The sequence below is a fragment of the Bombina bombina genome, chromosome 1 (genome assembly GCF_027579735.1).
Source record: "Bombina bombina isolate aBomBom1 chromosome 1, aBomBom1.pri, whole genome shotgun sequence".
Taxonomy (NCBI): domain Eukaryota; kingdom Metazoa; phylum Chordata; class Amphibia; order Anura; family Bombinatoridae; genus Bombina; species Bombina bombina.
The window spans coordinates 1,358,942,073-1,358,955,209 of record NC_069499.1 but is presented as its reverse complement, the minus strand read 5'-3'; the positions used below and the strand labels follow the sequence as shown (position 1 = coordinate 1,358,955,209).

Below are 13,137 nucleotides of genomic sequence, written 5' to 3'. Positions count from 1 at the left end.
TTCATGATTTAGACAAAGCATACATTTTAAAACAAGTTTCTAATTTACTTTGTTTATCTAATTTCTTTCCTATGACATGGAGAGTCCACAACGTCATTCCAATTACTAGTGGGATATTTAACTCCTGGCCAGCAGGAGGAGGCAAAGAGCACCCCAGCAAAGCTGTTAAGTGTAACTGCCTTACCCATAACCCCCAGTCATTCTCTTTGACTCTGTCAATGGAGGTTGTGCGAAGTTGGTGTCTGAAGATTTTAATCCTTTTATGGGTACTTTTCCCTGCAAGCAAGTATTGGGGTCTAGCTGTGTCCATGTCAATCTCTTGCGTAAAAGTAATGGTGTCTTTTATCAGTTAAAAGGTGAAGAGGAAGTCTGCTTTACTTTTAACACATTGCTACCCCTTTGCAGAAAGCCAGAGTTGGTTACTCTGTTCTTTCTTTTCCTACAGGTCTATGATGCGTCTGCTACACCTAAGGATCAGCATCTATCATGCAATTGGATCTAAGGTAAGTGCTTTTGCCTTCTAGGTACAGAAGGATAGCAGCACTTAGAAGGTTAATCCTCTTTTCAGATCCTTCATTTGAGACTTAATACTTATTAGTTAAGGAGTCATATTAAGGACATGGCACTTGGGTATTTTTATAAGTATGAGTAAGGTTAGTTCATATGAGGAGTTTCACTTGGCCGGGGGAGTTTAGGGGTTAACAGTAAAGGAGTTCTATATTGGTTACTTCCCATTTAATTATGCTTCTAGGTTAGAGGCTTACGTTTTTATTTGACACTATTGGGCTACCGGATTAACATATATTTAGTTTAACGGTCTTAATACTTTAGCAGTTTTTCACGCTCTTTTTAGAGCGATGTAAATTTATGTGTAACAGTTTTTTTTCTGAGACCGCACTTCCGCTTTTATGGAGCAGATCGGTTATAGAGTTAGTGCAACCATCTTTGACTCTGCTTGGACATTTTCTGAATCGGCTTCTGTTAATCAGCTCACCCGATTCCCAGAGGAGCAAATTACTTCTAGAGAGTTTTCTCTTACTAGTGGGACATTTTTTTCTGGCCGGTAGGAGCCTCAAATTTAATACTTTTCTAAAGGTTTAAAGTTTTTATTTTTTAATTAAAATTTGTGGGACCATTATTCTAGACTATGGATATAGAGATCAAGATCAATCTATCTCTATGGATAGATATTTGCTTTGTTTAGACAACCAGATTGCCCTACCTATGCAGTTTTCTTCATCCTGTTTAGCAAAAACTTTAAAATGCAAAGAAAAAATTCTCCCTTCTGAGTCAAGTGTCTCTCAGGATTCTGCTGTGCGTGATATGCCTCAGCTTTCTCCTCAGACGTCCCAAGTCTTAGTTGTTTCTCATACTGTGCCTTCTGTGTCCTCTCATCCACCTGGGGGTGTTTATTTACCTGGGGAATTTGCTGCTCAGATTTCTTCCGCAGTAACTGCGGCTTTCTCAGCTTTCCCTGCATTGGGTAATCGTAAGAGAAAATCTAAACATTTGCCTGATACTAAGGTTTCTGACTTTAGGACTGAATTAGCCACTCTTGCTCAGATGTCTGATGAGGAGAATTCTTCAGTAGATTCTGAAGGTGAGATCTCAGACTCTGACACTTTAGCAGACAAATCTATAGAATCTGAAGAGGTTAATTTTAGATTTAAGCTTGAACACCTCCGGTTACTATTGAAGGAGGTTCTAGCTACTTTAGACGACTCTGAACCTTCGGTTGCTGTCAACCCCACAAAGTCTTCTAAATTGGATAAAATTGGAGTCTATGATTCCCCATCTTTTGCAGAGGTTTTTCCATGCCCCAAGGAAGATGTCTGAAATTATTGCTCAGGAATGGGATAAGCCAGGGGTTCCTTTTCCCCTTCCCCTGTTTTTAAGACAATGTTTCCTATTGCAGACTCTATTCGTGACTCATGGCGCACTGTTCCTAAAGTAAAAGGGGCTATTTCTACTCTTGCCAAGAGAACTACCATTCCTATAGAGGATAGTTGCTCTTTTAAGGAGCCAATGGACGAGAAGCTAGAGGTTTACTTAAGATGTATATCCATCAAGGGTTACAGTGGCAACCAGCAGCGAGTATTGCTAGAGTTGCGGGAGCTGAATCTTATTGGTGCGATGCATTGTCTGATCTTATTACACAGAAAACTACAGTAGAGGAGATCTAAGATAGGATCAAAGCTCTCATATTGGCCAATACCTTTATCTGTGATGCCAATATGTAGATAATTCATCTGGGAATTTAGAAGTCTAGCTTCATGTTTCTAGCCCGCAGGACTCTGTAGTTAAAATCTTGGTCGGCCGATGTCTCTTCTATGGTTAAGCTTTTGGCTTTACCTTACAAGGGAAAAACTCTGTTTGAACCTCGTCTGGCAAAGATCATTTCAGAGATTACAGGTGGAAAGGGATATTTCCTACCACAGGACAAGAAAAATAGACCTAGAGGTCTTCAGACCTCTAATTTTCGTTCCTTTTGTAACTTTAAGGGACAAAAGTCCTTCTCTTCCGCTTCTAAACCAGATCGACCCAGATCTTCTTGAAACAAAAAGCCTTCTGCTGACTTTAAATCAGCATGAAGGTTCCACCCCGCTTCCAGTGTGGATCTGGTGGGGGGCAGGCTTTCTCTTTTTCATCAAGCCTGGATACGCGATGTCCCAGACCTTTGGGCGGTGGACATAGTATCCCAGAGTTACAGAATGGGATTCCAGTCTTGCCCTCCAAAGGGCAGATTTCTCCTGTCAAGACTGTCCTGAAACCAAATAAAAAAGGAGGCCTTCTTAAACTGTGTAAAAGACCTATACTCTCTGGGAGTTATTATTCCTGTTCCTCTAGCAGAACAGGGTCTAGGATTCTATTCAAATCTATTTGTGGTTCCCAAAAAGGAGGGAACTTTTCACCCTATTCTAGACCTCAAGTGTCTCAACAAATTCCTCAGGGTTCTGTCCTTCAAGATGGAAACTATTCGTTCCATTCTTCCACGTCCGGAAATAAATTTATTAGGTAAGCATACATTTTGTTTTGCTTCATTCTCTTGGTATTCTTTGTTGATCTAGATAGGATCAGGAGTTGGGAGCTAGCTGCAGATTGGTGTCTGCACATATGTGCCTCTTGTGATTGGCATACCAATGTATTTAGCTAGTTCCCAGTAGTGCATTGCTGCTAATTCAAGAAAGGATACCAAGAGAATAAATCAAAATTGATAAAGAAGTAAATTAGAAAAATGTTTACAAATGTATGCTTTATCTAAATCATGAAAGAAAATGTTTGGGTTTCATGTCCCTTTAATTTGTCTTGAAGAAACCAGTAATCTTTGCTGAATATTGTTTTAATCTGTTATTTAGAATGTCTGCCCAACATCAGGAAGATGAGTGAAAGAGATTACTTTGATTCATTCTTACCCACTGCCATATTTTTGATGCTGACCTTTGGGCAGGTGTACATCTCCCGCCTCCGCAGGATAATATGCAGTTTCTTCAATCCTAAAGTAAGACAATATAATTGCAAGACAATATTTACACTTAATTAATATATTCCAGTTATGATTAACCAGATGTGAGCAACCCAAACTTTTTAATTAAGTATTATTTAAAACTATATTACATTTTTTGCTTTTGGAAAAAAAAAGAGATATCGATGCTACATTGGTAAAATGTTCACCCTCTTCAGTTCCAAAATTGAGTTACTTATTGTTCAGCGTTATAACCTATTAAACCTTACTGATCCAAGCACCCTACTGCAATTACCCCTACAGCGACCTCCTCCACTGTAAAAAAAAACCCCTGTTCTGAGGCCCCTACCTGCAATCTCCCACACAAATAACCTTTATAGCTGAACTGATACCACAAAATTAGCCCTAACTGCAAACTCCATTCACAGCAAACAACCATAATGGCTGTCCCCCCTGCACCCATGATGCAGTTCATTTGGACAGCATGGTTAGGGATACATGCCGAAAGAGAAGTCAGAGTTAGGGTTAATTTATATAGGGGGATTTAGGACAGAGCAGTTAGTGTCCTATGGAGTGTGCGGCATCAAGACAATGCAATATGGATCATTTGGGGTGGGAAGTGGGAAGTGCTAGGTTTATTTGAAGTGGAGGACATTGGGTGAGGGGTTGACTCAATGATTATTTATTTTTGAACCTCTGAATATTTTCTATAACATTTTAAATTATGTAGAGATACTATGGGACAGATATTGTGGGGTTCAGTGGCGTATTTAGGTTTTGTGCTTCCCTGGGCACTCAAAATTCTGCTGCCCCCCCCCCCTCCCCCCAAAGGTTTTAGGCCTTTCTTCCCTTAATATTTTTTGGGGTCAGTGTGTAAAATGTTTTGTTTTTTTTTGTTTTGTTTTTTAATAACAATTCAAAAGAAAATGGGCTAACAAAACACTTGCATACAGGTGGGTTGAATTGCATGCATCTCATACCATAGTCTCCCTGAGAGAAAGGAGAGAAAAGTGGAGGGGAGAAAAGGGAGGGAAAGGAAATAAGGAATGGAGGGAGAAAGTGAGAGAAGAGAAAAGTGGGGAGGGAGAGGAGAAAAGGGGGAGGGAAAGAAGGGAGGGAAAGAAATGAGTGAAAGAAGGGAGCAAGGGAGGGAGTTGAGAGAAAGAAAGGAGGGAGGGAAAGAAGGGAGGGAAAGAAGGGAGGGAGTTGAGGGAGGAAAGGAGTTGAGGGAGGAAGGGAGTTGAGGAAGGTAGGGAATTGAGGGAGGAAGGGAGCTGAGGGATGAAGGACAGGTAGGGAGAAAGGGAAAGAAGAGAGAGAAGAGGAAGCTAGGCAAAGGCATTCTCTTATTTTAAACACTTACAAGTATTAGTATCTTCATACTGGGCGCCATCACTTTGGGGGTTTATTTTTGTTACATACCTTTTAAACCATGCAAAAAAATGCAAAAATGTAACACTTATGCTCTCTGTTATGTGAGCTAAACTGAAGTGGAAGGTACAGCTGCTAAAAACCCGGTAACATCAAAGATCTGGGAAAGTGCTCTGCTTCTGTTAAGGGAGGCAGCAATACGTGTGCTACAAGATGGTGGTACCCAATATAAAAAGCAGGGCTTTAACAATAACTTCTATAATGGGTTAAAATATGAGAAGGGGGGTGTCCAGCAACCATCATGGTCAGCAGCAAAATTGAAAGCGGAGCACACAGCGCTTGTAAAATAGCCGTTTTACTAGTAACTACAGACACCTAACTTGACAACTCCAGCTAAGAAAATCTCTGTCAGTTTCTGAGTCGACTAATATCTATTTTTTTAGAAATATCTCCGCTACTCACTCCGGACCGTTAAGCCTTCTGGCGGCACTTTCCTGCAGGCCTTACGAATTTCCCTCCCCCACTGTGCTGAGGGATATCAGCACAAAATCTTTTGGTGTATTCCGCTAAAGGGAGGCTCTCAGTTTACTTGTGTAGTAATGGAGGAGGAAAGCTATGCAATAATAATGGCCCTACTAGCTGACTTTGAACATAAAATGTTTAGACGCTTCGACCAACTTTCACTTTTGGCACGCAGTATACAGAGGAGGAGAATGTGTCCTTTATGGTGAAGAGGCCAGACGCAACAACGCAACACAACAACAAACAATCTAGAGGAATTAGCCCTTTCATTGAACTCTGTGCCTTACAAAAACCAGCCAGGGACCACAACCAAATAAGAACTTTGAAGCTGAGTGACAAGCAGGCTATTCAGCAGCGTAATAATAGTCATATTCCAGTTCCTCTTACCACCTCTAAGATCATCACTAAATCAAATACAAACTTGCCCTCAACCAAAGCCTGGGTAGAGGCGGTTGATCTCCCGGGTGGCGAATGTGACCTATTTCTCAGGACACAAGCTTATGTGATCTCTTGCTTCGGAGGGTGGTAAGAGTTAATGGTTATTCCCCTGATTATATGGAAGAGCGGCAGCCTATGATCTACATACTACTGAACTCTCTAGACTTCATCCCCTGGAACACCGGGTCAATGCCGACTTGGGATAGAGTAAAGACCCAATATATATCGCTGGGATATGCAGAGTCTCTTTGTTTACCTCTGCTTTGTTTCCCCTAGGATTGTGCTAGTAACCTGGAAGCTAGTGACTCTCTCTACAGTTGAATCGCAGTTAGATGCACCTTCTCTTTGCCCCAGCTGATGCAGAGACAGTCTGGTTTATGTGTGTGGAGGGCTCAGAGTCAGCCTATCAAGTTACATTTATAAGTTTATATAAGCTGATTACCTTTGTTTGATTGTCGAGTTAACTAGTGTTGTGTTCTATTTGATTACCAGGACTTTGTGTTTACACTATTTCATGGGTGGATATCAGATCAAACTCTGCAAATTGTTATCCTGTTAATTATTCAACTGTTGGGATATAGAAGTCAAAACCCATTAGTTAGCTACGTATATTTCATTCTCATTTGTTTATATAATAATCACCAGAAAGTCCTTTAGCTTTTATAGCCCTATTAACAATAGAACCAAGCATATATGCTTTCCACACCCCCTTTTATCTTTGTATTGCTATTTTACTCTCAACCAGTAATGGGCTATATTAGTCTAGAACTAACTTTGACCATATTCAGCCATACTACATTACTTTGCAATGACTTTAGGTTGTAGAACGTAGAGCTAAGCAGTTTAGGATACTAATCAAATCTATAGGTTATTATGGAAACCATACCTACATTATATTATTTTGGACTAGCCAGATGATTTAGTTGACAATCACTCTGGGCCCTACTAGTCATTAGACTCAGTTGGCTGCTACACTTATTATAATAGCATAGGGAACATAAATAGACCCAGCCAGGCTGCTAGCTTATTTCATATGGTTAGTCACAGTCATAGAATTCCCTACTATTACCCTAGTCTTTCTGCAAAAAAGTGATAAGTTCTTACAGTTTCAAATGTTTTACTTACTTTACAACAAGCTAATTTACTACGATTTGTTACAATCTCCTCTAGTTCCCTATATATCCTGAGAGCCTCTATACATTGCTTTATTTCAGTACATTAGAGTGGCTTTGGCCCGCTGTATTTACACTATATTCACTATATTGCTTTAATCATACAGGTCTGAAAGTGACCACCCAAATGCTAAATATTCTCTAGATTATATAAGCTTTATTAGGACCAAGAGTGACCGTATGTGCCATATGTGGAAACAATTGAAGTAGATAGTGGTTCCAGATGTCTACCTAACATAACTCCTTTTGTCACCTTAACTTGTATAATTGACTATTGTTAACATGAAACTAGTGTTATTATTGTTTTATGGTAATTCATATCTCTTGTATTGTCCTACACAACCTCAATAAAAAAAAAAAAAAACTAAAAAAAAAAATATGAGAAGAGCTTTAAAGAGAGCTGCAGGTGCAGGAGCAAAAACAATAGCATCGTGAGTAGTTATCATCCTACTATTGTTGTACTCAGCAGTCCCTTTAAATCCATATATTTAGAGTGAGAGGGTATGAGTATGGGGAGCAAGAAGCTATAATTATTATATATATATTGAGGAGTCTGGAGAGGTATGAAAGGAGAAGGAATTGTGTGAGCGGTGAGTACATTTCAGGGCATCCTTCCACTCTCCTCCAAAACACCAGCATTCCTTATCCCTCTTTTTTAAAGTTTGTCAGTCATTTACCAAACCTCTATGCTCCCTCTTCCCAAATGCCATACTACTTCATGCATCAGAAGTAAGGCATCAGGTGTCACAAGTCAAGTATCAAGAGTCAAGCATCAGGTGAGGTGTCAGGTATTAGAAGCCTGGTGTTAAACATTAGATGTCAGGAGTCAAACATCTAGCATCAGGAGCCAGATATTAGGTTTCCGGAGTCAAGTATTAGTTGTCAGTCTTTATCCTACCTCATGCATCAGATTTTAGGTGAACACCATGGGGTAGATTTATCAAGCAGCGGATGCTGCATCAATACCCCATTGTTTCTGGGTCCGCCACAAACTGAAGTTAAGAAACAGCGGTCGTAAGACTGCTACTCTTTTACTTCTCTGCCACTGTGACGGAAGAGTGGGTGCCCAGGCTCACTGATGGTTGTTGGGCCCACATGGTTTCTCTTATTCTGTGTTTTGGGGCTTGCCTCTCATGCATGTATGTCAATAACAGTGGTGTATTGCTATTTGTACAAATTATGTCTATTTGTATTTACCTGGATTCTACTGACTATAGCTTATAGAACAGGGTATTTTTTTCTCCTAGCCCCAAAGTGAGCGTTTTCTTTCTGTATCTTGTGTACTTCTGTGTTTTTGCCTATTTTTAGTGAATAAAGTACAATTTATTTTACCATTCGTTTTGCTCATTGAAATGATCCCAGTTAAATAACAGTATAGAGCGCTGGTCTCCCATGACAGGCTCTAAAAGGAAATTAATGGTGGCAGTGGCGGGATCATTGAGCTATTATGTTTAAAATCCTGTGGGGTCTAACATAAAAGAGAGCTTGCAGATTGCAAGCCCTCAAAATGGGTAGTGACTTACACACGTTACACAGATCAGGAAAGGCACAGGTTCTCTCTGTCACTTAGCTTAGTGCCACCAGGCGAACATGGACCAGCGGTCAGAAAGATTCCTATCATGGGTATGTGCCAGGATTGTGGACCGGTGTGGCAGCTATGAACTACCAACGAACGGTCGGTCCAAGACAGCTGGAGCAGGACTTGGAAGCTCATGAAGCAGGATTTGCTTGTTCCGGAGGGGAAGGGCCCCTCAGCTGCAGTGGCAGCAGCCGGCAGACAATCCGAGGTGCAGGAGATTAATCCAGCCCCGGAAGGACATGTGGAGGGTGAGGGTGGATATGGATGGACTTGTTTTGGGAAATGTGGAGGGGGTAGTCCCTGTGGTTGCACTAACCACACTCCTGGCCTCATGGGGAGAGGGGGCAACAACTGATGAGCGAATTCAAAGGTTGGCAGGGGGGAGCACTGAGACCCAGTGTCGAAGATACTGTGTGCCACACCGGGATTGGGTTTTGCGACTAAACCCATTGTTATCCGGGAAGGCTAAAAGGACTTTACAGTCCATCCCTGGGGAGGATGGGGATGATTATGGCTATGTGAAGGCTATGATCTTGGTGCAGTATGCACTCACCCCAAAAGCTTACAGGGGCAAGTTCAGGACTGAGGAAAAGTTACCCCAAAAGTCCTATGTGGAATATGGGGCTCGCATGGTTTTGTATGGGACTCAGTGGCTGGAGGGATGTGGGGTCAATAAATACCACACCCTGCTGGACTTAATGTTCCAAGAACAACTTTTGCAGCAGTGCCCCTCGGACGTGAGGGCATTGATTTTTTACCGTAAACCTAAAACCCATGTGGAAGCTGCTAAGCTGGCGGATCAGTTTGTGGTCAGTCGGGCAGTAATTCACAAAAAACTAACTCCTAAACATGTGGCTGTGCCAGCTAAAAAAATTACAAATACCGCTCCGTGGGCACCCAAGCCAGCTGAAGTGGGTGCCCCCAAAGCTGCAGAATTTAAGCACGAGCGGCGTGTTAGCATTGCAACATAGTGGGTCACATTTGACCAGATTGTCCAGATCGGGACAACTACCATTGTCCAGATCGGGACAACTACCGGGTACCCGGTCAGGGGCAAAGCACCCCAGCTGCGAGGCCATTCGCCTGTGCGGCTGGCACACACAGAGGAACCAAGTGCAACTGTGGCACCAACCCTGAGGGAGGCGGCGGCAGAGAGATCTGTACTTGGCCCTCGGGGATTTACTCCCGGGGCCTGGGATGCAAGTGACCATGCCGGATGGAATTGCCAGGGTCTTTTTGGATTCGGTAGCTGGAAGAGGCATTAGGGAGGTGGCTTTATTACCTGGATTGGATGCGGAGGTTCTACTTGGCAATGATCTGGGGCATGTGACATGTGTATTTACCACGGAGCTGGCTCCTGTTGCAGCGATCACTAGGAGCACATCAACAGTCATTAGAACCCCCTGACTTACCTTCCCTGTTACCTGTCCCTGTATCCCCCGAATTAGAGAGTAAGGGTGGGTGGCCAGAAATAGGGACACAGTTTACGTATGCGGTGCGGTCTGATTTGGAGGGCATGAGACTTCAGGCGTCTGAGTCTGCCTCTGTCGGAGGGTCAGAATTGTTCTTTTGGCACTGTGGGCTTCTTTATAGTTAGCAGACAGATGTGGGTCTAGATAGAGTCTGGACTGGTAGGCGACAGTTAATGGTCCCCATGAATTATAGGCAACAGTTATTACAATAGCCCACTCCATACCACTAGCAGGGCACCAGGGGATGACTCGCAAGAGAGCCGGCTGTTGCAGCGGTACTACTGGCTGGGGGCATCCAGGACTGTGGCAGAGTTTTGCTGGTCCTGTGATGCCTGCCAGCGAGTGGGTAAGGCAGGCGATGGTGTAAAGGCACTCCTGGTCCGTTACCGGTAATTGGGGAATCATGTCATCGGGTAGCTATGGATTTAGTGTTAGTGGAACCCCTTATGATTCCCAGTTGGTCGGGCAAATGCTATATCCTCACTGTGGTGGATTTTACCACCCGCTACCCTGAGGCTGTAGCGCTTGCCTTCATAGATGTTAAGGCAGTGGCTAAGGCACTGTTAGGGATTTTTACTAGGTTTCCCTAGTGAGATCCTAACTGACCAAGGACCGAAATTCATGAGTGAATTGCTACAGTGTCTCTGGGAGCCATGTGGGGTGAAGCACCAGCGCACGACCCCTTACCATCCCCAAACTAACGGGTTGTGTGAGCGGTTCAATGGTACCCTGAAGCAGATGCTGCAAGCTTTTATGGAGGCTGAAGGGAAGGACTGGGAGATTCACCTGCAGCATTTGCTGTTCGCGTACCGAGAGGTACCGCAAGAATCTACCGGGTTCTCTCCCTTTGAGCTACTATATGGGCGCAGGGTGCAGAACCTCTCGACTTATTCTGTGAGGGATGGGAAGGGGAGACTACCACTACTGATGTGTCTGTGCTCCAGTATGTGGTAGATCTCAGAGACCAGTTGGAATAGCTTATGGGGTTGGCACAGGCTAATCTTAGGGAGGCATAAACCAAGCAGAAAGCTTGGTATCAGCATGCCCGTAGCCGGACATTCATCCCAGGTCAGCAAGTGCTTGTTCTAAAACCCTCTCAGCAGAACAAACTAATGGCGGCCTGGTCTAAACCGTACACAGTCCTCAGAGCGATGAATGAGTACAACTATGTTGTACAGTTAGATAGCGAGACAGGAAGGACAGGGACTTATCACATAAATATGCTTAAGGAGTATTTTGCATTGAGTGTGGCATCAGTGATGGCTATCTGTAGCCCACCGATGGGGGACCCGGTGAGCAATGCTCTACCTGACCTCCTAGGGGAAGCTAGGTAGGGGGACACAGTGGTCCAGGTAGAGATAGGGACCCAGCTTTGTGTGCAGCAGCGTGCTCAAGCTATGTTAGAACAGTATAGTGCCATGGCAAACCCCCGTCAGATCTGACCCAAAAGTGATGCCCCAATCTGGTAGCCTGGTCTCCCGCTTATGAAAACTCCTTTGAGGCGCTGAAAACTGTGCTGGCTAGTTCTCCAATTCTAGCTGCACTGGACTACAGCAAGAAATTCTTAATGCAGACCGATGCCTTGGACTATGGCATAGGGGCTGTGCTCAGCCAGGTGGGGGAGGACGGGAGTGAACAGCCCATGGTGTATTTGAGCAGGAAACTGCTACCCAGAGAAGGGGCTTATGCTACTATTGAGAAGGAATGTCTGGCCAAAGTGTGAGTGCTAGGCAAACTGCAGCCCTATTTGTATGGCCGGACCTTCAATGTGATCAAGGATCACAATCCCCTGAGCTGGCTGCAAAGGATGTCTGGGGAGAACGGTAAATTGCTGCACTGAAGTTTGGCATTACAAGAATTAAATTTTTCTATTCCGCACAAAAAAGGCAGTGAGCATGGAAATGCGGATGGACTCACCAGGCAGGACAGCCCCAATAAGCCAGTTGCCACACGTAGGGTCGGGCAAGTTAAACCACCAGATGAGGCGGTCATAACATTGCCCTTATCTTAGGGGGGAGGTGTGATGGAAGAGTGGGTGCCCAGGCTCACTGATTGGGGGTTGGGCCCACATGGTTTCTCTTATTCTGTGTTTTGGGGCTTGCCTCTCATGCAAGTATATGTCAATAACAGTGGTGTATTGCTATTTATACAAATTATGTCACAAGCCAGTGTACAAAAAAAGATTTTCACAGTCTCTGCTGCAAAGACTGATTTATATATCTGAGCAGGCTGCTTCAAAGCAGAGAGTTAATTACTCATGGCAGTAAATCTTCTATGGACAAAACTGGTATCTGGTCCATCTATTACCCTCATATCTGGCACTTCAAAAGGCTGCATTTGTACATCCTCAGTCAGACTGACTACAATCTCAGCAGGTAATCAGGGGGTGGGACTGACAGCTGTTAACAGTGATGCCCCTCTGTGTGCTGGGTTATGATTGGTTGCTAAGATCATCACTAGGGGGCGTGTTGTGAGCTGACAAGAGAGGTGGGCAGTTTTCAAAACCACTTTGCATGGGAAAAAAAAGAGTTTTTCCAAGTTGCCTGAAGTATACATGGGTCGATTACCCAAAAGCTCTCTAAGGGACTATAACAAGACTGTGCAAGAGGACTATTTGTATTACCTGGATTCTACTGAATGTGGCTGATCGAACAGGGTAGTTTTTCTCCTAGTCCCAAAGTGAGTGTGTTCTTTCTGTATTTTGTGTACTTCTGTGTGTTTGCATATTTTTAGTAAATAAAGTACAATTTATTTCACCATTCGTTTTGCTCATTGAAATGATCACAGTTAAACAACGGTATAGAGTGCTGGTCTCCCATGACAGCCACCTTTTAGGTGGCAGACTAAAATCATCCAGATCCGATCAGTATGATTGACACTCCCTGCTAGTGGTCGATTGGCCGCCGGTGTACAGAGGGTGGCATTGGACAAGCATTTCACTAGAAATGCGTGTGCAATGATAAATGCAGACAGCTTATGCTTTCGGCATTTAGTGAGTTCTTGTCCACTCGACCTTTAATAAATCTACCCCATATGTGAATCGTGGATGACTTTACCCAATACATTTTATCTAATAGAGAAAAAAAATTTCCTTTAAACAGAATCCAATACATGCTCCCT

At 43.4% G+C, this 13,137-nt stretch overlaps 1 protein-coding gene across 1 annotated transcript in view; it reads left to right on the top strand.

Moving 5' to 3' along the window:
- The window catches only part of DCST1 (DC-STAMP domain containing 1), a 136,712-nt gene that overhangs the window by 106,882 nt on the left and 16,693 nt on the right, over window positions 1-13,137 (top strand). The window contains exons 16-17 of the mRNA XM_053719665.1: window positions 1,451-1,600; window positions 3,357-3,499. Of these exons, the coding sequence (XP_053575640.1) occupies window positions 1,451-1,600; window positions 3,357-3,499 (293 nt within the window). The remainder of the gene's footprint in view (window positions 1-1,450; window positions 1,601-3,356; window positions 3,500-13,137) is intronic.